This window comes from Asterias amurensis, chromosome 9, assembly GCF_032118995.1.
Source record: "Asterias amurensis chromosome 9, ASM3211899v1".
Classification (NCBI taxonomy): Eukaryota; Metazoa; Echinodermata; class Asteroidea; order Forcipulatida; family Asteriidae; genus Asterias; species Asterias amurensis.
Window position 1 is genome coordinate 19,798,447 of NC_092656.1, and position 23,096 is coordinate 19,821,542.

The 23,096-nt window shown below is 38.1% G+C and overlaps 1 protein-coding gene across 3 annotated transcripts in view; it reads left to right on the top strand.

The window, feature by feature from the left end:
• The window catches only part of LOC139942347 (ADAMTS-like protein 1), a 109,451-nt gene that overhangs the window by 10,466 nt on the left and 75,889 nt on the right, over positions 1 to 23,096 (top strand). The window contains exon 1 of one of the 3 annotated variants that reach the window (XM_071939183.1): positions 13,150 to 13,789. The exons of the other annotated variants lie outside the window; for them this stretch is intronic. Within the exon in view, the coding sequence (XP_071795284.1) occupies positions 13,727 to 13,789 (63 nt within the window). The 5' untranslated portion in view covers positions 13,150 to 13,726. Of the gene's footprint in view, positions 1 to 13,149; positions 13,790 to 23,096 lie in introns of those variants that run through there. 3 annotated transcript variants of the gene reach the window in all.

The window sequence follows — 23,096 nt, forward strand, 5'->3', positions numbered from 1 at the left end:
GTCTAAAGGCCTACTTAAATGTTGCTTTTTAATGTTGGTTAATTTACAGTTTAAGTGACAATCCCTTAGTCAGACTGTAATACAGTATATATGTGAAGCCAATCAATCATTTCAAAGGGTTCAAACTTTTACGAGTTGACAACCACAAATTAGAGGAATTTATTGTCAGAATAAAAATAGGCTTACCCAAAATGTGTTTTTATAATGAGTGGTATGACTTGTAAAGCTAGTCTTTGTTGTAAAACTTCTGGCAGTCTGACTTTGACATAATATGCCACCAGTAGACCTAATCAATCTAATGTCAAAACGTACAAAGTCACATCATTCTCTTTTTGACGAAAAAAAAAGTCTGATTGCTGACAAATTTTGCTGCGTGTTTCCCTTAGGCAGCCTCTGGTAAGGAACCAACTCAATCAGTGAACTGGTTCCTTGAGAATTCCCGGTAATAGAATCAGTCCCCCCCCCCCCCCCACGCATTCACTTGACAGACGTTTTCTGACTTGGAGGAAGGGATCTGTAGTTTTGTAGAGACCGAGGCTAGACCAATGAACATTTTAAAATCTAACTGGCGTAGTTTTTTTTTGATCACTTACGTCTGGTTTTGGAATTGGGAAGGAGCCAAGGTTGTTTCACAGGAGTCTGAATGTTTTTAGACCTAAATGTACTCCTACGATTGATAAATTAAACAGAATCACATTTTTTTAAGAATGAGAATAGCCCTGGTGTATGAGTAATGTCACTTGTTATTCAATCATCATTTAATCGTTTAATTAAAAAGACCCAATTCTCATTTTGCGGCGAGCCAAGATTAAAATTTTAAATTTTAATGCGAGCAATGCGTTTTTCAAATGAGCCGACAGTGAGTCATTTGGTTCATTCCTTCTCAGAATCAATGCTCAGATGTGAGTCATCAAAGCATTTATTAACTATCTATATGAAAGCACAAAGCTGCATTCTGACCAACTTTTGTGGTAATTCTTGACTGAGAGTCTAGTTCCGAGGCATGTTTGTTTTAGTGTAGTTTTTTTTCTTTTTTTTCTGGAGAGATGTGGTGTGTGTGGGAGTATTTCATCTTTCTTCATTTTGCTTCCGTCTTGAAGAATCAAAACCATTTTTGTTTGGGCTGAAAAAGTAATTGTTCTTTTCGTAGCCCCTTCCCAAAAGTGGCTCCTATCCTTGCTTGGGGCAAACTTTCATTACAAAAAAAAAAGACTTCTTCATTTTTCACCAGCAAACAAATATTATTCTAAATTAGCACTTGTTCTCATTAGTTATATTTGTTGTTTTGACTGGGGCTCAGAACTGCTGACAGAGAATAATATTTGTTTGAGGGAAAAGGGTGTCACAAAGGTTCCGTTAGCTTCACGGCTATTTGGAATAAAGGAATACAATGATGTATGTTGCAAGAGTCTGGATAGTTAGCTGTAGGGTATCATCAGTTTGCAAAGACTTTTAGTAACTGTAGCTACTCAACACTAAACCACTTAGTAATTTGAGTAAATGATTACCGTCCGACCAATCAATCAATACTTGAGTTTCTTACCCCAGGCCGTAATTTATTCTCTCCTCAGCTCAGACCGGTTTCTTCAGTTACTTCAAGTTGCAACAAACTTTTTTTCTGTGTCAACTATTATTTTGTGTGGTCCAGGACATAGAATATGATTTACTGTTTACAGCAAGTTTTTGGAAGTTTTTTTTCATTACTGAATAGGAAAAAATAGAATCAGTATGAATATTAGCCAAAACAATACAACACTTGAATTTGAAATACAGATTTTGAAACTTTGTAATTTGAAAGTGAAAAAATAGTCTTAACTTTATTCTGATCCTTTTTTTCAACAGTTCCATGAAAATCATTTTGACATAAAAATTAAAGTCTTTGACTTTAGGGTCTTCTTATGGTTTGAAAACTTAATTTAATTAAGATGGTAAAGAAAATTTCAAAACCATAAATTATTGATCCTTGGAAATATCGATGACTAAGTGATAACAAAAATCAACACTTTTAAATTTACTTTCAGTCTTAACTTTTTACACTAAGAAATGCATCGGTCCAAACATTTGGCAAGTATTAAGTGGGTTTCTAGATTCATGTCACGTACGGTATAAATGCCTGGGGTATTTACTCGTAGTCTGTCAGTGGTCTAACAATAGGCGCCTTCAAAAGTACAACCGCAACGAGGAAATGTTCAAACCATACAATCAATTAAGAAGTTGAGACATATTTTAGTAACATTGCCCATTTCCTATTATTTTCTAAACTCTGCCCAAGGGTTTGTTAAGCGTTGAACTGAAACTCATTGAGGGCAAAGGTAGGGGTAGGCTTTGTATAATTGGTACATTGGATATCAGTAATTGTGGCAGGTGTGTCTAATCAGTCATGGGTAGGGCCAGAGGAAGCAATATCAGTTCTAGACAAGGGGCCCTCTTTTTTCCCATTCCTGTTGATTAACTGTGAGAGGAGAAGGTTTTTCTTTCTTGTTGTATATGCACTGTTTTTCATACCACCTTTTCTTTTAAAGGCAGTGGACACTATTGGTAATTGTCAAAACTAGCCTTCACAGTTGGTGTATCTCAACATATGCATAAAATAACAACCTGTGAAAATTTGAGCTCAATCGGTCATCAAAGTTGCGAGATAATAATGAAAGAAGAAACCACCCTTGTCACACGAAGTTGTGTGCGTTTAGATGGTTGATATCGAGCTCGAAATCAAATTTGTGGAAAATTACTTCTTTCTCCAAAACTATGGCACTTCAGAGGGAGCTGTTTCTCACAATGTTTTATACCACCAACCTCTCCCCATTACTTGTCACCAAGAAAGGTTTTATGCTAATAATTATTGTGAGTATTTACCAATAGTGTCCACTGCCTTTAAAGGCCACCTAGCAAGGCAGTGAATGAGAAAGTGTACGTTTGTTAGTGCTTCAGAAACCATCTTAATCTAGTCAGGTAGAGAGTCATAATTTATTCTTCATTTATTTGTGACTTATTTATGCATTTGTGACAATGATTTCAAACTACGAGTAATGGGGAGAGGTTGATGGTATAAAACATTGTGAGAAACGGCTCCCTCTGAAGCGCCATAGTTTTCGAGAAAGAAGTAATTTTCCACGAATTTGATTTTGAGGCCTCAGATTTAGAACTTGAAGTCTCGAAATCAACCATCTAAACGCACACAACTTCGTGTGATAAGGGTGTTTTTTCTTTCATTATTATCTCACAAGTTCGATGACCGATTGAGCTCAAATTTTCACAGGTTTGTTATTTTATGCGTATGTTGAGATACACCAAATGTGAAGGCTAGTCTTTGACAATTACCAATAGTGTCTAGTGTCCACTGCCTTTAAAAATAAAAATCAATGTATAGATTTTAGGTACATCTCTCTTATTCCTTACTCCTTCCTCCATGATTCTTTCTTTCTCCATGGTTCCTCCCAGGATAGATACAATTACAGAGTCCCCCAAACTTGTTATTTTCTTAAAGTGCCTCTCTGACCAGGGTCAATCTTATTGACTTTCCATCCCATTCTCCCTCAAGTCTCAAACTCCATCAGCGAGAATCTAGAGTGAACAAACTTATGAGAATTACAGGTGGAGTCGCTCTGGTAAATTACCGAGGAGTGTGCCCATTCTTGGATTTCTTGAGATGTGAGAGGGATTTATGAGGTCACAATGATGACAACTGAGTTATTCCCTTCCAAGTGTTTTATAAAATATCCCATTATGGTTTGGACAGTTTACACAAATAAAAGCAATATTTGATTTCATTGGTTTACATTGGTTTTATGTGTACTTCTTAAAGACCTTTGTCACGGTGTGGACATCTTGATTTTACTCCATTCCAACTCATTGTAACCAAACTGAGGCTGGACAAAATAACAGTTTGGTGCCATGTTTGCGCAATGCATGTTAGCATTCATTACTGTTATGGAAACAGGGAACATGACCAAGATGGTGACAGCGTGATAAAGGTTTATACCCACTAGCCTTGTGGTTGTACAGCCATCTAACTTCCCAAACCACCAAGCCACTGTCCTTAAACCAATTCGAGGTTGGAGGATTTGGGTTGGAGGTTGGTGCAGTGCTATCACATAGCCTATGAGAATTTGTCTAAATAGAGAGCATAACAAAGCATTATGATTTACTGAGTTATTTATTGATGCCAAGGAATCCTCAAAAGTGCCTTGAACTAAGACTACAACCCATAGAAGACAACTGTGAAGAGAAGACTGGGAGGCGAGAGGGGGGGGGGGGGGGGGGGGGGGGGGGGGGGGGGGGTGGGGGGGGGGGGGGGGGGGGGGGGGGGGGGAGGGGGGGGGGGGGGGGGGGGGGGGGGGGGGGTGTGGGGGAGAAAGTAAATTACATATCCTTGGCAAGGCTCTTGTCTAAGTTGGAACCAGGGTCAACAGAGATGGAAGGCAGAGACAAAACCTTTCAGCCTCCTAATATATAGATATGTACACAAATCAATCTACCTCTCTTGCTGGCTGCATGCCTGCATGTAATCCAAAAAAACAAACAAACTTCATGAGTAAACCTACATATATTTTTCTCTAAGACAATCATTGTAAATTGTTGTTTGGAAGATGGTTGATCACTTTTTGTTTGTGGATATGACTCGCTTTAGCCCATTCCAGTAAACATTTATGATTTGGTATGATTTATGGGACCCACCCGAAGATTAATTTGGCTCAAGTTGCAGTTCATATATCTGATTTATTTTTGCTGTTCACCTAAAGTTTGTAGTTTTAACACAAAAGTTTGTGACAATGGTGGCAATATGCATAGGTTAGGTGTTAGTAAAACATTTCTCGGGTAATTCAGATGTCATGTCAAATGGGAGACTTCTTTTATTTAGAAAAGGCTTAAACCACGTTGGTTTGACAAGGGGTATAGCTGAGTTTATTTTCTGTTTACTCACTACCCATTCCTATGTTGAATGGGCAACAACTTCAACACAAACTGTCACATAAACTAACCCATGATATCCCACTGTGTTTGATTGCAATCATCGTGTGAAGGGGAGTAAACGCAACCATCCGAAATGTCAACACCAGAAATTCTGCTTTACACCATTTCGCTATTAGTTGACCCATGTTATATAAACTAGCATTGTTCACTGATGGCTTTGTCAAGTACACACTAGTTAGGGTGCTAGGAATTCTATTGTGTTCAGTTTCTGATTGAGGGTAGTTTTTTGATCGACATCTGTCAGATTTTTAAATCCTATTTTGGGCTGGGAAGGTCTGTCATGGATAAAAGGTAGGGCCGATATTTCTTGGTGGTACTTGCACTTTTAGAGATATTTCTTTACCTCTGGGCTTTGTAAAATGTGAAATAAAAAACAGTCGCGTCTGTGTTATTTCAACTGTTTTAATAGGGTGTTGGTGCAATACAATTTGATACATTTTGCCCATAGGATGTAAATAAAACACGCTGGGTAATACTTGGTGGTTTGTGATCATGTTGCATTGGTACACATTGTAAAGTTCTTCGGTAGGTTGAAGAAAGTTTGACTTTATTATTAGTGCTGTTTGAAGCTTTGCATGGTGTCGATTATAAAAGACAAACTTTAGTAGTTAACTTGCGGGTACAACCATTTTGGGAGAAGGGTTGCCTCTGAGAAGACACGTGTGGTCTTGATGCTTCTGCTCATGTTCTCCTGAAGACAAGCAAAGCTTTTAAATTTCAGAAAGCCTCATTTGAGAGTTGTAAGCAAAAAGTCTGTATCCAAAGCTTGCCAAAATCATGCTCGACTAAAATATTTTAAGATGAAAACTTTCAGCGGATTTATGAAATTACAATCAGCTACCCCCCCCCTTGGCTTAGCATAAGTTTAAACTTAAGACCGTTTCCTGGATTGAAAGCTAAGCCATGACCAACATCAAATGACCCTAGAGAAGTACCAGCGGTCATATTAATCATATCCTTCACTTGACCATCATGTTACAATGACTGGACTGCCCCCTATGAATGGGCCTCGTTAAACATCATTAACATGCCATTAGTTTTTATATCACCCATTATCTATGAACTTGACCTTCATCATAAATCCAAATGATGGCATTTATTTTAGCCTAGCGGTGCCACAGTAAAAACCTCTCGACCCAGCTTTTAGTGGGCTATTTGTACTGCCGGATGTTTTTCTTGAGACCCAAAAGGCTCCGACATGAAATTGTTTAATGCATCTGTCAGTTTGATGTTACATTGTTCTTGGAAGTGGGGTAGGGTAGATGTTTATTGCATGATTGTAGCTATAGAATCAGATCATCTGAATGGGCTAGAGGCAATACTACAAGGCTTGGCTTTTTATGGTGGCTGTAAATGTTACATTAAAAAAGAAATAGCTATTACTACTAGCTTTGACAGGAGTTGTCAACCAGCAGTTCTTTTCAGAACCAACCACACACAAAAGAGATTTACACATGGCGCTACCGCAAACCTCACTTAATTATACTCCCACCATCCAAAGTTTCAAATCCTACTTTGATTGTAAGCGTCCTAAAGCAGGTTTAGAGTGAGACAATCTTGACGACAGTTTTGAGGATCAGTGTTCGACCTAACTGTTCATAATGACCATGTTGAATAAAGCATCTGTGATTGTTTCCAACTTTACTCAGCGTGAAACTCACTCTCTACACAAAATACATGTTATGATCTCAGCAGGTCGGCTTTAGTCCTTACAGAGGGTTAAAACACGAGCTAGGTTAACCTCCTCCCTGACGGTAACTCTTCTTAGCTGTGAAAACGACCAAAGTATTGAATATTGTTTGCATCAAGTTTACAACGGGCAGGAGAAACTCGTAACACACTTCAAAACCATCAGATTGAATATTTTGATATGCTTCTATTTGCCTTAAACATGTTATTTTAATCTTTCCTGGAAAAAGGGTTGCACTTTGGCAAGACTTAAAATAAAAATGTTCAGGACCCATGAATCAGAGGTGTGCCAAGGTTTACATCAAAGTGGCAAACAACTTCATACAAGCTCGGAACTATTGAAAGTGTTGCAACCTCAACTTTCTCTTAGGTTCTGCCTGAGGCAACTGAGTAGAGAATGAAAACATTATGTTTTTTTTCATGGGCAGAGTAAGGTTTTGGTGAATGTTGTTGCTCCACCTGTGTTATTAGTCAAGTCTTGAAGTTGAGAATATAATCCAAGCAATCAGACGGGTCTTAGAGGGAGTAGACAAGATGCCTCAAGCAAACACTTTTTTTTCTTCTGCTTTGAAAAAGAATTTCTTATTTTCTGCTTCTATGATATATAAATTTACTTAACTATAGTAAACTCTTTTGCTTAATGACATTGTTCCATCTCATTAAAAGGGCACACATACTTAACACAATAAATCAAAAGTATGATTACCCACAATTGCCACCTACCCCCCTGAAAAAACCCCTAAATATAACCTCACAAGTGAATTAAGTTAAGAGACTACCCCCATCATGTTCTACAGTAACAATAATTTGTTTAATTTTGAGGTCCATTTAAAAAAGTCAGCAAGTTTAAGTTTTATTTGTATAAAATGAAGGTAGCAAACATAGGATTCGAACTGCCTCTAGCTACCGGGCAATCTCGGTAGTCTAGTTGGTAAGACACTGCTCTAGAATTGCAAGGGTCGTGGGTTCGAATCCCACCCGAGTAACATGCCTGTGATATTTTTTCACAGCACTCAGGGGAGAGTACTGAGTATACAGTGCTAACACACATCGGTGTATGGGTAAAAAAATACTAAAATTAATATGTATACACTTTGACTTTATTGTAATGAATAACAAATGTTGTAGTAGGTACCTTTATATGCAGAGCAGTAACTAAGTGGTATGATGACATTACCTGTCAACTTTCCAGATTAACCATGGCTCCAAAGATATTAAAGTAATTGCTGATGTGTATCGAGTCAGGGTGCTGATTTTCACCTACAATCGGCTTTCCAAAAGACTAAGGACAAAAGTAGGGGTGAGTTGGGGGGGGGGGGAGAGGGTGTCATGCCAATGCTGTATAGACAGGTGAAAGCCTTTGAGTTTAGGGTGTCTGTCTCAAAGAATATGGACTTTGGGATATTGGCTTTGGGACTTCCTTGGTTGGAGCAGATTTACTAGTAGCAAATTTTTGTTGATCTTTGAAATGAGAAAATAGAAGTAGCTGTTGCAAACTGCCAACTACAATGATGTATGACTTTCTAGAAGGCTCTTTCAATCAAATGAGCACTAAAAGTTACATGTTTGCTGCCACCTAGTGCCTCACTCTAAAACTCTGTCATTGGTTTGGAGTCAGTAGGTATTAGATCATACAGAAAGTAAGGTAAGGTTAACTTATTTACAACACGGTTGGATTCATTATAAAAATTGCTAAAACTTACAAAATACATGATCACAAAAGTATATTTTCTCTATGGTGGATGTAATCCTTCTAGATGCTAACAAACCATTTGGTGATGAGATTTATGAGATTAATAGCTGATGGGATTGGAACATATGGATATTTTTCATCATTCATGGTTTTCCCCCAAAATTATAGCCCAGGGTTATGTTCTGGCTAAAGGTGACATTCTAAGCTGGAGATGGTCAGAAGAGTGGGTCCAATGAGCCATGAATTATTACTTACTGACCAGTGGGTACAAGACTTTCCCAGTAACACCCTGAATGCATGCTAGAATGCATCTACCAAGGTTTCTGTGTCTACACGGAGGTTTCTGCACTCTGGCCTGTCCAAGTTCTCTCCGCTGATTGGCCAGAGGGTCAGTTACTGGCCTAGAGGTCAATTGATTACCATCCATTACATCAATTATTGTTGACCAGTGTGTAATTTTATCAAATTATCACAGCTTGATTTACAGCTAATCCAAATCTAGAGTGTCAAGGAATGCTGAGCCACACATGGAGAAAATAACCCTTCAATTGAGCCCCTTGAACCCATTACTGTAAATTATTCAACACAGTACACCCTCCCTGACTGATACAGTTTGTCATGACCTCAGCTATGGTTTGCCAACTCGTACAATATCGTTTTCAAACTGGTCCTTTAAAAAGCACTGTAAAAGAAAAGATTGATTTCTCAGAATTGGGTGTACTATTCTCAGTGACTGCATCATTTTAACGATTTTTCTCTGTATAAATTTGTTAAGCAAAAGTTGCAGCTGCTTTGATGTTTGATTACTTCCTCTGTAAAGGCACTGGGGTGGATTTTACAAGGAGTTAAAGTCACCTGGAAGTTGTATTTTTTCAAAATAAAGCTTTTGTCACTAATATATGTGTTTTGATGAGTGGAATGTGAATAAACAGTTAACTAAGGTTTTAAAAAATCAGTTCTTATGTTATTTACAAATTTAAGAGTAGACCCCGACCCGAGAGGGCGCTGTTCGTGACGTCAATCGAGGCAGACTTTGCCTGTAATGCGTAGAGTAAACACAATTGCAAAGTACGTGTACGGACCAAGTCGTGAGTTTGTACGTTTCAAAAAATTTGGTTTTTTGTTTTTTCCGGCAATGCCGACCAGGTGTATTGCTGCTGAATGCAGAAAAACACTTTTTGAAAAACACCAACTCCCGACTTGGACGTACATGTACTTTGCACGTGTGTTTACTATACGCATTGCAGGCAAAGTCTGCCTCGATTGACGTCACAAAAGGGGTAGGCGGAGTCAGCCCCCCAAACAACTTTATATATTTTTTAAACATATAAATCGTGACAAACAATTACTAAAAAAATTGTTTTATTGTTCGTAAGCATATACTCTTATGTTTGAAAGAAAAAAAATCTATTTCCAGGTGACTTTAAGACTAGTCTTATCTCGAGTTAGGACGAGTAACTCGTCCTAACTTAGGACTAGCCATTGACCCCAGGACACCTTTGGTAAAAGTCAAAGACCAGTGTTCTCACTTGGTGTATCCCAACATGAATGATGTTAATTATGTTTTATGAGGTCCCATGCATAAAATCTGTAAAAATTTGGACTCAATTGGGCATCAAAGTTGCAAGAGAATAGCGACAGAAAAACACCATTGTTGCACAACTTTGTGTGCTTTCAGAAGCATAATTAAAGGCTTAAGGTCTGAAGTCTTTTTTATTTTAAGTGAGAAATTTCCCCACTTTCTAAAAAAGTACATTACTTCAGAGGGAGCCGTTTCCTCACTATCAACAGCTCTCTCTTGCTTGTTACCAAGTAAATTTTAATGCTAAAAATTATTGTGAGTATTTATCAATAGTGTCCATGCCTTTTAAAAGCAAAAGTTAAAGCTGTTTTGATGTTTTGGTACATCCCCTTTAAGTCATGTCGTCAGCAGTATTGCTAAGTTACGTATTTAAACGTCAATGAAGGGCAACGTTTAAATCAATTGTTCAATATCCTGATGAAGAATTCCATCCTTTATGAAGGGATTCGGTTGGCTTCTTGCCGAGTCTCTCCAAGAATACCATAGAACACACAAACAACAGAGAAAACAACAAAAGAACTTACTGAGGACATAAATAAAAAGCAGATTTAAAGGCAGTGGACACTACTGGTAATTGTCAAAGACTAGCCTTCACAGTTGGTGTATCTCAACATATGCATAAAATAACTAACATGTGAAAATTTGAGCTCAATCGGTCATCGAAGTTGCGAGATAATAATGAAAGAAAAAAACACCCTTGTCACATGATGATTTTGAGACCTCAAGTTAAGAATTTGAGGTCTCGAAATCAAGCATCTGAAAGCACACAACTTAGCTCCATGGTGTGACAAGGGTGTTTTTTCCTTTCATAGTTATCTCGCAACTCCGACAACCAATTGAGCTCAAATTTTCACAGGTTTGTTATTTTATGCATATGTTGAGATACAGCAAGTGAGAAGACTGGTCTTTGACATTTACCAATAGTGTCCACTGGCTTTAATAGTTATCAGAATCTAACCTTGATTATTAGCACATAAAACTAATTGAAGTATAAAATTCTTATTGCTACGAACATAGAGTCAATTTGTCGCGGAATGCTAAAGAAAGTAAAGCCCACTGATAAATAGGACCATTTCCATGGAGTGGGTTTACGTCATTATAGAATGCTAGTTGAGTTTGTGCAACAACCCAAGACTTTCTATTCACTGAGGCTTGACATGAAGTGACACTCTAGTACCACTCTAAACACAAGACCTTGCCACTACTTCTCCCAGGGTCTTAAAACCCTTAATAGATACAGGCAGGTATGGGGGGGGGGGGGGGGGTAGGTGTGCAACCTCACCAAATACCCCAAATAGCTGTTGGGGCTTTTGGGTAGTGGGTATTTTTCCTTCCCTCTTTGAAGTTTTGTTTTGTGTGCAGGCGGGCATAAATTACCCAGAAGTTTGTGAATTTGTGACTAGTGTATGCATTCCTGGAGTTGTCATTACCATATCTGTTATATTGAAAACCGCTGGATAAATAGACTGGTTCTAACTACAATACATCACAGCTTGTATGTTCCTTCTGAACAGCTTTATTGTTAAAATAACTTGTTTCGTTTTTGTGTTGGTTTAGCTTGGTTGGGTTCAGTTTTTTGTGGTCTGGTTTGATTGTTAAGAAAATAACATGCAACAAACCATAATTACAGACTGTATATCCAAGGTATATCTAGTTCTAAATACAATGTCAATGACAGTTGACACGTTGAGCTGCAAAAATAAACCAAACAAGAAAAAAATCAAAAGGTAAAGTATCTTCAAAACCCATAAACATAATCACCATAATCTCCACAAATTATTTGGGTAAAATATCGTAAGACTCAGAAAGCTTTTCTTTCTTGTCCTCTTAACTTTTCCTTAATCTCAGGCATGAAAGCACACAATTCTATGCAACAAGGGCATTTGTTTCTTTGATTACTTTCTTCCAACTTCAATGACCACTTGAGCACAAATGATCACATGTTTGTTGGGATCATGGTTGAATTCACCAAGTCGGATACACCAAGTGAGGATACTAGTTTTTTGACAGTTATCGAAAGAATACCTTGCCTATGATTCTAGACTTTATTAATGCAAGTTGAAACAAAAATGGAAATTTTAGCAGCGTTTAAAGACACGTTCACAGGTGAATGGGAACCAGCTATCAAAGTTGAGTCTTAAAGGGACACACCGGCTCACCGTTTACGCAATTTAGGGGTGTAGAATCATAAATAATGTTTTTATAGATGGTTGCTGTAAAATAAAAATCATCAAAATGTCACGTATTTAGCGAAAAATGATTTTAAAAATCTTAAGCGGCCATATAACAAGCTTCAGTTACACGGACTCTTTGAATGTGATCTTACGTTAGAATTTTCACCATTATTTACATTTTGTAGCGATAATTTGAATATATGATCTTTTTCGTCAATTATTCGTAAACAATTTTGTAAAAAAAAAATTTAAATTTGGTTAAGTAAGTTACTTTTAGACGGCTGAAAGTAAAACTAGCCCGGAAGGTCACGTGATTGTTTGTGCCACTTTTTGGTTAGAACAACCACGCGACCTGCGTTTTTGTCTTAAAATGCTCAAAAACGGCTAAATTTGATGATTTTTTTTAAGGACTGTTCTTCTTCATTCCTGGAAGACTCTTGAAGTCACATCTTAGTCTATTTTGTAGCCCAAATAGCCCAATTCGGCCGGTGTGTCCCTTTAAGATGGCAAACTGACTTCTGAAATCTTGAGGGGATTTAGGATTACTAATCATAAGGCAAGGACTAATGAACAATGGATCTGCAAGCTTTGTCCAAAATGATTTGTTAATTATCACAACCCTGCCTTAAGCAAAATCCTAGAAAATCAGGGTGGGGGTAAGTTCACATGAACTTGTCCTGGGTGCGCAAGATCAACTTGAACCACACAACGCAAATCATTTGGGAATATCTAAATCTGTCCGATGCCAGTATGGCTTCACTCTTTGCTTCACTCTAGCCAGCTGAGTCAAGGCAGTATGACTTGTATTGGATGGCTTCACTGCTAATACTAATACTATAGTACAGACGGCATGTGGTTGTATACTGCCAGTGTGCGTAGCCTAGTATTGCATTGATCTCGGGGTCTGTGTGCTGAGTGGTTGACAGAGGGCTTTCTCACCATCCAACCAGAGCTCTTGACTTGTGACTAATAAAAAACCCAGGTATTTATGATCAGCCTACTGATGACTGTGTCCTCAACACATGGTCACTGTAGAGGGAGTTTGACTGTTGAAATCACCATGCAATGGTAGTGTAGTCATACAGTGCTGTAGTGTAGTCCACACGCAGGCCTGCCACACGCTTACAGTTACACAAGGGAAGGATTTTACCCTGGAGTCTGTGATTGTGTTTACCATTCAGCTCATTTTATGATAGGCTACAGATGAATGATGTTTCATCACAGGCTCTACTATCATTAGTGGAAAGATATTTCTATTGATCTTCACTGACAAAAGCTCAAAGAATTTTGGGATTTTTCTTCGGAGGAATTTTTCAACTCCCATGTGATTGTGATGTGTTGGTTCAAACTTCATTGCTGTGGTGGAGTGTGTCATCAGAGGATAACTATTTCTATCTGAAGTTTCTTTTTTTCAGAAGGGAGTCATTTGTGGAATATTTGAGAACATTTCAGCGTCATAGTTGTTGGTATTCTTGAACCAACATACTGCCTGAAATTATCTTTGGATATTATCTGGTTTTTAATTTGTACTGAAAACCTTGTTCAATCTTTGAGGAGTTGTTAGTTTTACTTTGAGAACATCATCTTTGTCTTGGAGCAGGAGAGACTACCAGAATGGGTCTGCGGAAATTTGAGTTTGGAATCAGAGTGGTTGTTTGGTTTGGAAGCCTCGTCATGGTAAGTTGTCAATAACAATCAATTATTCTGCTTGTTTGATTTGGCTAGAACAATTTCTTTAAAGGGGACTTTATTGGTCCTTTTTTCAAAATTAAAAAAAAAACATTCTCTGAAGCATGTCTTATTATGAAGACTATACAACTGTCAAACAGTCTGTTGTAAATGATGGACGGAAGTAATTTTCTGAAATAGCTAACAGAAGGGGCAAGTTTATTAAGCGTCACATTTTGAGTTTACTCTGAACTTTTGAATGATTTTTTTTATAGAGCAAACATGAAGTACCTCTGAGACCAAACTATAGACCTTGAGTGCTAACTCGTTTCAAAAATAAAATCCTTTGCTCTGGTTTAGCTGATCAATGAGTATTCCTTTAGCTACGGCCATGAGTTTCGTTCAACTATAAAAGGAGACGATAGCGGAACAGGCCTCTTAGTTCTAGGAGTAAGAATAAGGGTGTTGCTAAGATGTAAAGTGAAGTTTTATAAGATGATGTAACTCCTAGTTTACACTGTTTGGAAAAACTTCAGTTAGTAATCAAGCCTTGATTCCCCTAGTACACTCCACTGTTTGCTGTCCGAGTATAAAGTGGACTTGTTGGCATGATCTGTGGACTAAAACTGTCCAGTCATTTTCTTGAGTGACAGTTTGGCATCACAGTAAATGTTGTTAAATGTCATTGTCCCTCCCAATACCTTGCACGGCACGCTGGGCTTTTGTGCTCCTGTTTACAGGTTCCACCTCTGAGATTTGTTTTGGTAGGTGGGACCCTGGTCTATCGCAATGTTTGCTTGTTAAATTATAACTTGATCTGCAATCCACCTTGCGGGTTGATCTCTATAAACATACTGTTACCTTTGATTGGTGCGACTCAAAATGCTAGAATCAAGTTTTGTTTCTGAGGTTCAACAACCATCAATTAGTAACAGTTATATCTGGACATTCCAGGGGCTCAGGTGCTAAGCTCTCTTCCCAACCAGCTGATTATCTCCTGTAATTGATGTAACAACAATAGAAGCTAACCACACAAAACCTCATCCAGGCCATTAAACTTTACAAGCCCTGGGTAAACTGGTAACAAGTGTATCACATTGGCTTCATTGGAGTTCTGTGCCAGGGTGCAGTGTATTATGGTAACTTTACATGGATCAAATTATGGTAATCTGACAGGAATTTAAACTTGTAGCTACTCCAACAGTATCTTTGTTGAAGGCAGTGGACACTATTGGTAATTACTCAAAATAATTATTCGCGTAAAACCTTTCTTGGTGACAAGTAATGGGGAGAGGTTGATGGTATAAAACATTGTGAGAAATAGCTCCCTCTGAAGTGCCATAGTTTTTGAGACAGAAGTAATTTTCCATGAATTTGATTTCGAGACCTCAAGTTTAGAACTTGAGGTCTCAAAATCAACTATCTAAACGCACACAACTTCGTGTGACAAGAGTATTTTTTCTTTAATTATTATCTCGCAAGTTCGATGACCGATTGAGCTCAAATTTTCACAGGTTTGTTATATTATGCATATGTTGAGATACACCAACTGTGAAGGCTAGTCTTTGACAATTACCAATAGTGTCCACTGCCTTTAAAAGGGGAAGGAATGCGTCTCCAGTGAGTATTTATAAACCTTTGCCGATGCTACTAGTCTATACAACTTGCAAAGTGAACATTCAGGGGGAAAATATCATAGAATTTTCTTCGTATCAAGAATATATTAATGGTTTTGGAAATGATACTTCTTGGAAACAATGAATCATATCACAAATATTTTGTGCTAGGAGAGTTGAACCACATGTTTTGTTTTTTTCACAAGTAAAGAGGAACCTCACAATGTTGAGTTCAATTACAAGTCGATTCAGCATGGTGATTATTTCATTTCATTTCGTTTCATTTTATTTGCCAAGAAACTTTAAAAAAAAGTATTAAAAAATTGCACATCAAAGATTTACAAGAAACGGCAGTACAATGGTTATAAAAAGAAAACAAATGTGTAAAAACACGAGCAAATTACTGAGAAACCTGGCCTGGCCGCGGGCAGATACAATTTTTAGTAGGAAACATTATTATAGGAATAATGGTTACAAAAAGTTCAGTGACTAGCTAGCGGAACCAGTTAGCTTGCTGTTTCCATATCCCGTCATGCTTTTCAATACTAGATTGGTTAGCGAACCACTTTCAGAGAATTCTAACTGGTCCTTAGGTGTTTTACTTAGCATTTGGCCAGCAGACCATAGTTGAGGGAGCGTGGTGGTATGATTCACAAAGCGAGCTATAAATTCATTTCATTGATTCAGTCTTTGAAAGACTCCACTCTGAATGTCAGGCCATTTCCGCCTTTTTGCATTTATTTGATTCAGCTGCAATTCTCTCGCTATTCAATAAAAGTTGACAGGAAATTATTCCGTAATGCAGTACAAGCTTTATTGAATAAAAGAGGAATAAATTTGGTACAGACCAAGCAGCTGAACTTCAATAAAAGTTGTGGATGCAATTAAGTGTTATCAATCAAAATGACTTAAAGTTGACAAGTACAGAAAGACTTGGGCTTGGACTGTAGGTGTTTAGGGTCCTTTAAAGGCAGTGGACACTATTGGTAATTACTCAAAATAATTATCAGCATAAAACCTCACTTGGTAACGAGTAATGGGGAGAGGTTGATAGTATAAAACATTGTGAGAAATGGCTCCCTCTGACAAGACGTAGTTTTCGAGAAAGAAGTAATTTTCCATGAATGTGATGTCGAGACCTCAAGTTTAGAATTTGAGGTCTCGAAATCAAGCATCTAAAAGCACACAACTTCGTGTGACAAGGGTATATTTTTCGTTCATAGTTATCTCGCAACTCTGACGACCAATCGAGCTCAAATTTTCACAGGTTTGTAATTTTATGCGTATGTTGAGATACACCAAATGAGAAGACTGGTCTTTAACAATTACCAATAGTGTCCAGTGTCTTTAAGTATTATGAAAGCAAGCACTTTCCTTATGGGGCTTTAACCAGGCAGACAGAGCCTATAAGCCAAAGTCATGGTTTTGAAAAGGACCTGTACGTACCCTGGAGCAGCCATGTTGCTTTGACTTCCAATCAAGTAACTGTCTCCATAGTGAGGCTGGAAGGAAAACATTCTTTAGTCCAGAGTGAATACTTATTTTTGTTACTGAAGAAACATAAACAAAATGGCTGTAGAATGAATTTCAACCAAACATGTACTTGACAATTTTTGTCCTTCTGTTAATTTCTCCTGTGGAAATCTACTGTGGTTTCCATTTTCCCCAAACTAACACCAAGTCAAGGGTTAAGAGAACTTCAGCTTGCCTTTTTCCACTTTTTTAAAAATGATTTCATTTAGTCTGTGGGAAAGGAAGGACTTTTCCCTGCAAAGGTTTCCTACTCCCTCCGGAAAGCACACCTCACCTCGCTCATATTCAAAACCGTCCAAGATCCCAAGATTATACTCAAGATAATACTGTGAATCATATGAAGTCTGTGGGTTAGAGTCGTTGAATGATTGAATCTTCAGTCTCTTTCAAGCTCAAGTGACTCCCTCACTCAGGTCTAGGTCAACTTCTAAACCAGGGAGGGAGGGACGCCGACGGGCGTAGGGAGGGACGGCCGGCGTAAGAAAGTCTGACCTTCAGGGGATGACCATCCAACACAAAAAAAAGCTGTCACTGTCATTTTCAACCAGATGGAAACTAGATTTTGCAAGTTCATGTCTTATTTTGAATTCGGCCTGGTCTCTACATCATCATGCGTTGAAGATATAGGATGTCCTCAGCTAGCAACACCCTTGACAACAGTCACAGCCGTAACTGTAGCCTCTTATGTCCAGGGTTGAGTTAAGGGTGGGTGCTTTGATACAGTGACTCAATCTAATCTTAAGGTTCAATGAATGTAATAGCCTCTGGTAGCCTATAGCATTAACTACTACCATGTCACTACCCTGTGTCTTAAATCCCCTTGAGAACCCAATCAACCTTTTTCTCATCACCTTCACAAAAGGTATCTCAAAAAATACCATGCATAACTTCTAAGGGGAAAAGTTTGTAAGTTCTTCCATATTTTACTTTAAACAGGTCACTTACATACCTTTGAGATGTTTTCTTGAATAAAGTAGAATTGGAACAGGTGCATTGTGAATCTCGGCTGTATTTTAATGTAATTCTTTTGCACTTTTTATCATGTGATTTTGAATTTTAAACATAAGTTAGCGGCCTGACGATTCAAACCCTGCAGGGACTTTCCCAAAAGCTAAATGACCAAATATTTTGAATATAAAATGAAATTTGCATCAAGCTTTATTTTTTTAAAAGACATTTAACAGAAGTGATTTACATCTAAAAGCAGAGGAAGAACTTTCAAAAGAAGGAATTAGTTTGTCAAATAAGCAAATATCAAATTTGGCACAGACCCCCACAGACCCCCAACTGCATCTAAATCAAGGTATTTGATATGAGGACAAAGGGAAGTTAATTTACTAAAGTTATCAACATGAAATCAACATGCCGTTTGGTTATACCATCTTAGCTCAATGGTTATACAATCCATTGAGAAATCTACCCAAATACTTTATCACAGGACAAGAAGACAAACTAGGGTCAAACCAGATTTGGTCCAGTCCCCCTTTCCCCCCCGCTTGGCTCTATATCGGATGGAAGTTGATATGATTATTACAACTTCTTTTGCCTGTTTATGATATTACTATTTATGACTGCCAACAGCCGGTGTGGCTATTTTAACCTCTGTGAAATGACTACCTAGTTATTAGATTGACCGGAACGAAGGGATTGGGAATTTATTGCCGCCAACTTGTCTGCTCAATTAGTAGAACATCATTTTTTAACCTCGATGCCAGCGGTGTCTATAGACATTAATATTATGGGTAAATAGTATATAGATATAACATCATGGACACATGATAACATCCAGGCTTACACAAAATATTATTTTTCTGTACCAGTAACAGACCTTTGTAAGCAATAAAGTGACCCCTGAAATGAATGTGGCATTTAACTGTTACATTTTTGTTGCTAGAATTACCCCAGATTTCCTATTCCTATATGTAGAATTTAACATTCCTACAATGACTTCTGAATGGCAGAAAACCGATCAAACTTTTGCACTCACAATTTTGTACATTGTTGATCAGCTCTTTTACCAGTAAAACTTTTTTTTACTGGTAAAACAAACTGTTGTTGTCTTTCTTTCCGGGCAAACAGTTAAATGATGTTATTAAATTTTAAAAGAACTGTTATTAAAGGCAGTGGACACTATTGGTAATTGACAAAGACTAGCCTTCACAGTTGGTGTATCTCAACATACGCATAAAATAACAAACCTGTGAAAATTTGAGCTCGGTCATCGAAGTTGCGAGATAATAGTGAAAGAAAAACAACCCTTGCAGCACGAAGTTGTGTGCGTGTAGATGGTAAATTTCAAGACCTCAAGTTCTAAACTTGAGGTCTTGAAATCAAATGCGTGGAAAATTACTTCTTTCTCAAAAACTATGACACTTCAGAGGGAGCCGTTTCTCACACTGTTTTATACAATCAATCTCTCCCCGTTACTCGTCACCAAGAAAGGTTTAATGCCAATAACTGTTTTGAGTGATTACCAATAGTGTCCACTGCCTTTAAGTTCTTTAAAATGTTTTGACCTATCATATTTCAATTTGGGAAAAGGCTGTTTCTTGTACAACTTTGTAAATATTTGAAAATGTGCAATTATGCAACAATGTGTGTTGTGCTCCATTCTTGCTGTGGGTTGTGAAACCCATCAAGGGACAACCACCAAAGCTGAGGTGTCCTTGAGGTACATATTGCTGGATTCAGTTGAGCATAGAGTAAGGAGTTGAGTACGTAAGAAAGTAGAGCAAAGTAGCACTGGTCTGGGGGCTGGACGGTAGAAGCATTTTCATAAGTGGTTTCACAGACACCTTCTTTTTATCGCAGTTCCAACTGGATCCTGACATATCAAACTACCAGTATATCTTTCAATAATCCCAAACTGAAATCACAAGAATGGGTTTACAGTCGCAGAGAGGGTAGCGTTCAATCTACGCCCTCCACCCCGAATGCACTTAGTGAAACTCAGACAACTTTAGTTGAGAAATGTAGTCATCAAGTATAAGGTTTCCATCAAGTGATAGCTCAGGTGCCCCCAGTGTCTCAGGTAGTCATTGAGTTACTGTGGAAATAAATTGGAAACACTCTTTGGAGAGCCTTTTGGGGTGACGGACTGTACTTTGAATGAACAGGGAATTGTGAGTGGTTGTTGAGATAGTGGGATACTTTGGGGGTTTTGGTGAAGGTGTAGTTACTTTAGTTTGAGAAGCAGTCATCATAAAGGATCTTGGCGTTGTTATCAATTGGAATAATGGTGGAGATGATTGAAATATTGTAGCCTTGGAGAAAGACTCTGCTCGGGTTGAAATTGTCAGGCCATTTATTTATTTATTTATAACACAGGTCCTTTTGTCCTTTTGGTTGGTAAACACGTTGAAATAGCTAATTCTATTTTCTGAATTATAGACCGTATTGAATATGACGTCACAGGGCTCATATATCTGACCTACAAGATGGCGTCTGTGCGTGTGCGTGTGTGTGTGCAAGCATATGCCGTAGAAATCTAACCGGGAATGTTGCGTGCTGCGTGCTTCGATGATGTACGCGTTTGAATGTGCATACGGTTTGCCCTACAAGATCGCGTTTTTTTCATAGCAAAACGGGGTTACTCAGTACGGTCTATTGAAAACTAGTCCTTTTGCCTTTGGAAGCAGGGCCAACTGTAGATTTCCAATAAGATGAAATGATACTCAAAGATGCAGACAAAAAGATTGGAACAGAGTCACATTTCAGTTGTTTTGATATTTGATATGAAGTACAAAAATTCCTCATGTTTTTAAAGAAGTATTGACTACACATTGTGAAGTTATAATATCACACATTAATATGGAATCTAGGTATGCCCAATGAGATGGTAACACACCTTTAAGATTAGATTACGAATATGATGAAAAGCAGCCACTTTGGCACTTCACTAATCTAATCTTTTCTGACATTCTCTAGACAAACCTTCACCCCTTTCTATAATTGGGTGTTTATGAGGGGAATTACTAGACACGTATCAATCATTCAGTTGATCCTTTTCGTTCTTGACCAAATATTAGCTCTGCGATGTATCATAGTCCAATGAAAATATGGTTCTGCATTTTCCCGTTTCTTTACACCATTTCATGGTCAAGTCAGGTACTGCAAACTGACCATAAATCTACTGATTAATTAGTTTTATTGCTGTGTTATGACTGGTCAGTCAATATCTGTGGATACAGTGGCCACATTCTTCTATTCATGGTCAATTTGAATGACCAGCGAGGTGCCAAGACTTGAAATATTGCTTGTAATATTGACATGTGCCTGGATTGCCACCTCATGGCAAGGTTGTTCATCTTAGATTCTTGAAAGTAGCTTGAAATAATTACTGCAAAAAGATAGTTAATTGCCTGATGTTTGGACCCTAGCAGATCTTGAAGGCTAAAGTTTAAGGTTGCTTTGTGAGTGAGCAAGCTGTGGTATCACACTGCCCATACTATCCCAAGTTGGGTAGAATGGTACCCCGATTGACACTTTTTTACAATGGGGATACAACTAATCTCCAATTGGGGTTATAAATAGTCCCCAATTGGGGTAACTCTGGTGAGAATCAAAGCTTGTTATTATAAAATGCGAAACAAGAGGTGTTGTTCTTTTTGTGGACACTGGTTGCAGATAAACGATGAGGTATTTTTAACCACTATCCACCAACCATACCAGGCTTCATGATTTTGCTCTGAATTGTTGTAGATCTATATTTAGAACATTCCATTCTAAAATAAGTCCTTGTTCGTTTTCCTTGAAAGATTCTGGACTACCAAGATGGGGGTACTTAGGGGTGTTGGGTGTTTGTATCCGTCTTTGGATGTAGTTCTTGTATTTATCTGTGAGTGGATTAGCCTAAATGAATATCAGGCTGCTTCAGTTCTGGGTAGTCTATACAGTTGGTGTATCAGCTCACATTGATGGAGTCTTAATCCGGATGTGCTTTTTGAAATTTTGTTCTAAAATTGTTAATGGACATTCTAAAACTTTCTAAATGAATTCAGTAGACTTCTCTTGTTGTCTGTGGTGTATATTGGGTTTTGGCAGGGGTTGGCAGGTACCTTTATTGAAAGCTTCATTGCATCTCTGTTTTCAAATGCTCATTCCTCTAAACATCCATGCAACAGATTTAGGTGAGATGCCAGAATCAACACTCTTTGATTCCCACCATGGCCCCATCGGACCATCAGACAAAAACAGGTGTAAAGTGAAATCCTGGCCTACATAAGACCAGCATCTTGTTCCCAGGTGTAAAGAAAATGTAGAGCAACAATAAGCTACCTTGCCTCCCCTTAGGTTGCAAGACTGCAATTAACATACCTCAACATCTATTGAAATTCCTTCTCCACTTCTTTCAAGTTGGCGTTGCAGTGCAACCCCCACTCTACATGTACTTTTCATGAAGTGGCTGGTGGGGTTTGATAAAGTGGCAGGGACTGACTTTCAAGGGAATCATATTTTGATTGTATAATCCCAGAGGGGGAACTCTAAAGGATGTTGGTGAATGGTTCTCTTCTTTCAACAAACACTGGATAAGGCCACATCTTGCGTGTGACAAAAAGAGGAAGTGTTTGTTGGTCCACTCTTCCTAAGTGGTTCCAGGAGTCTGAATGGTTTGCCTATAAATTAGAGAAGTTCTAAACACTGAAAAGAAATTATATTTTATAGGTGTATGAAAAGAATCTTGTGGAATTAGAGTTGACACAATACTTAGACCTAGAAAGCCCAATTGGTAAAGTGTGTGACAGTCACGTAGGCCTATCTTATTTTAACTTCAATGGCGAGTCAGAAAATGTGAGTGGTTACAATTGAATGTAGTAGTAGGCCTACCCAAAGACAAGACCTTGGTCCAGTGGTTAGACTGCAGGACTAGCAATGGTTGTGGGTTCTAATCCCCTAAGCTTATTGCTGATTTCACAATTACTAGAGTAAGTCTAGTTACTAGTCGTCTAGTTACTGAGTCACAACTTCTTGATTTGTGCAGTTCAAAATCATAGACACATAAAACCAATGTTTTTATGTGTGAGAGAGATTGGCTTGGTGTTTCCATCCCCTTGTTGGAGTTTGCCGAGTTTCTTTGATCGGAAGATCATTTTAGCAAACAACAAGATGATGTCTTAAAATTTATGAATCTGCTTGGTCTTTACTTCAGCATTTAAATTTTCGAACAA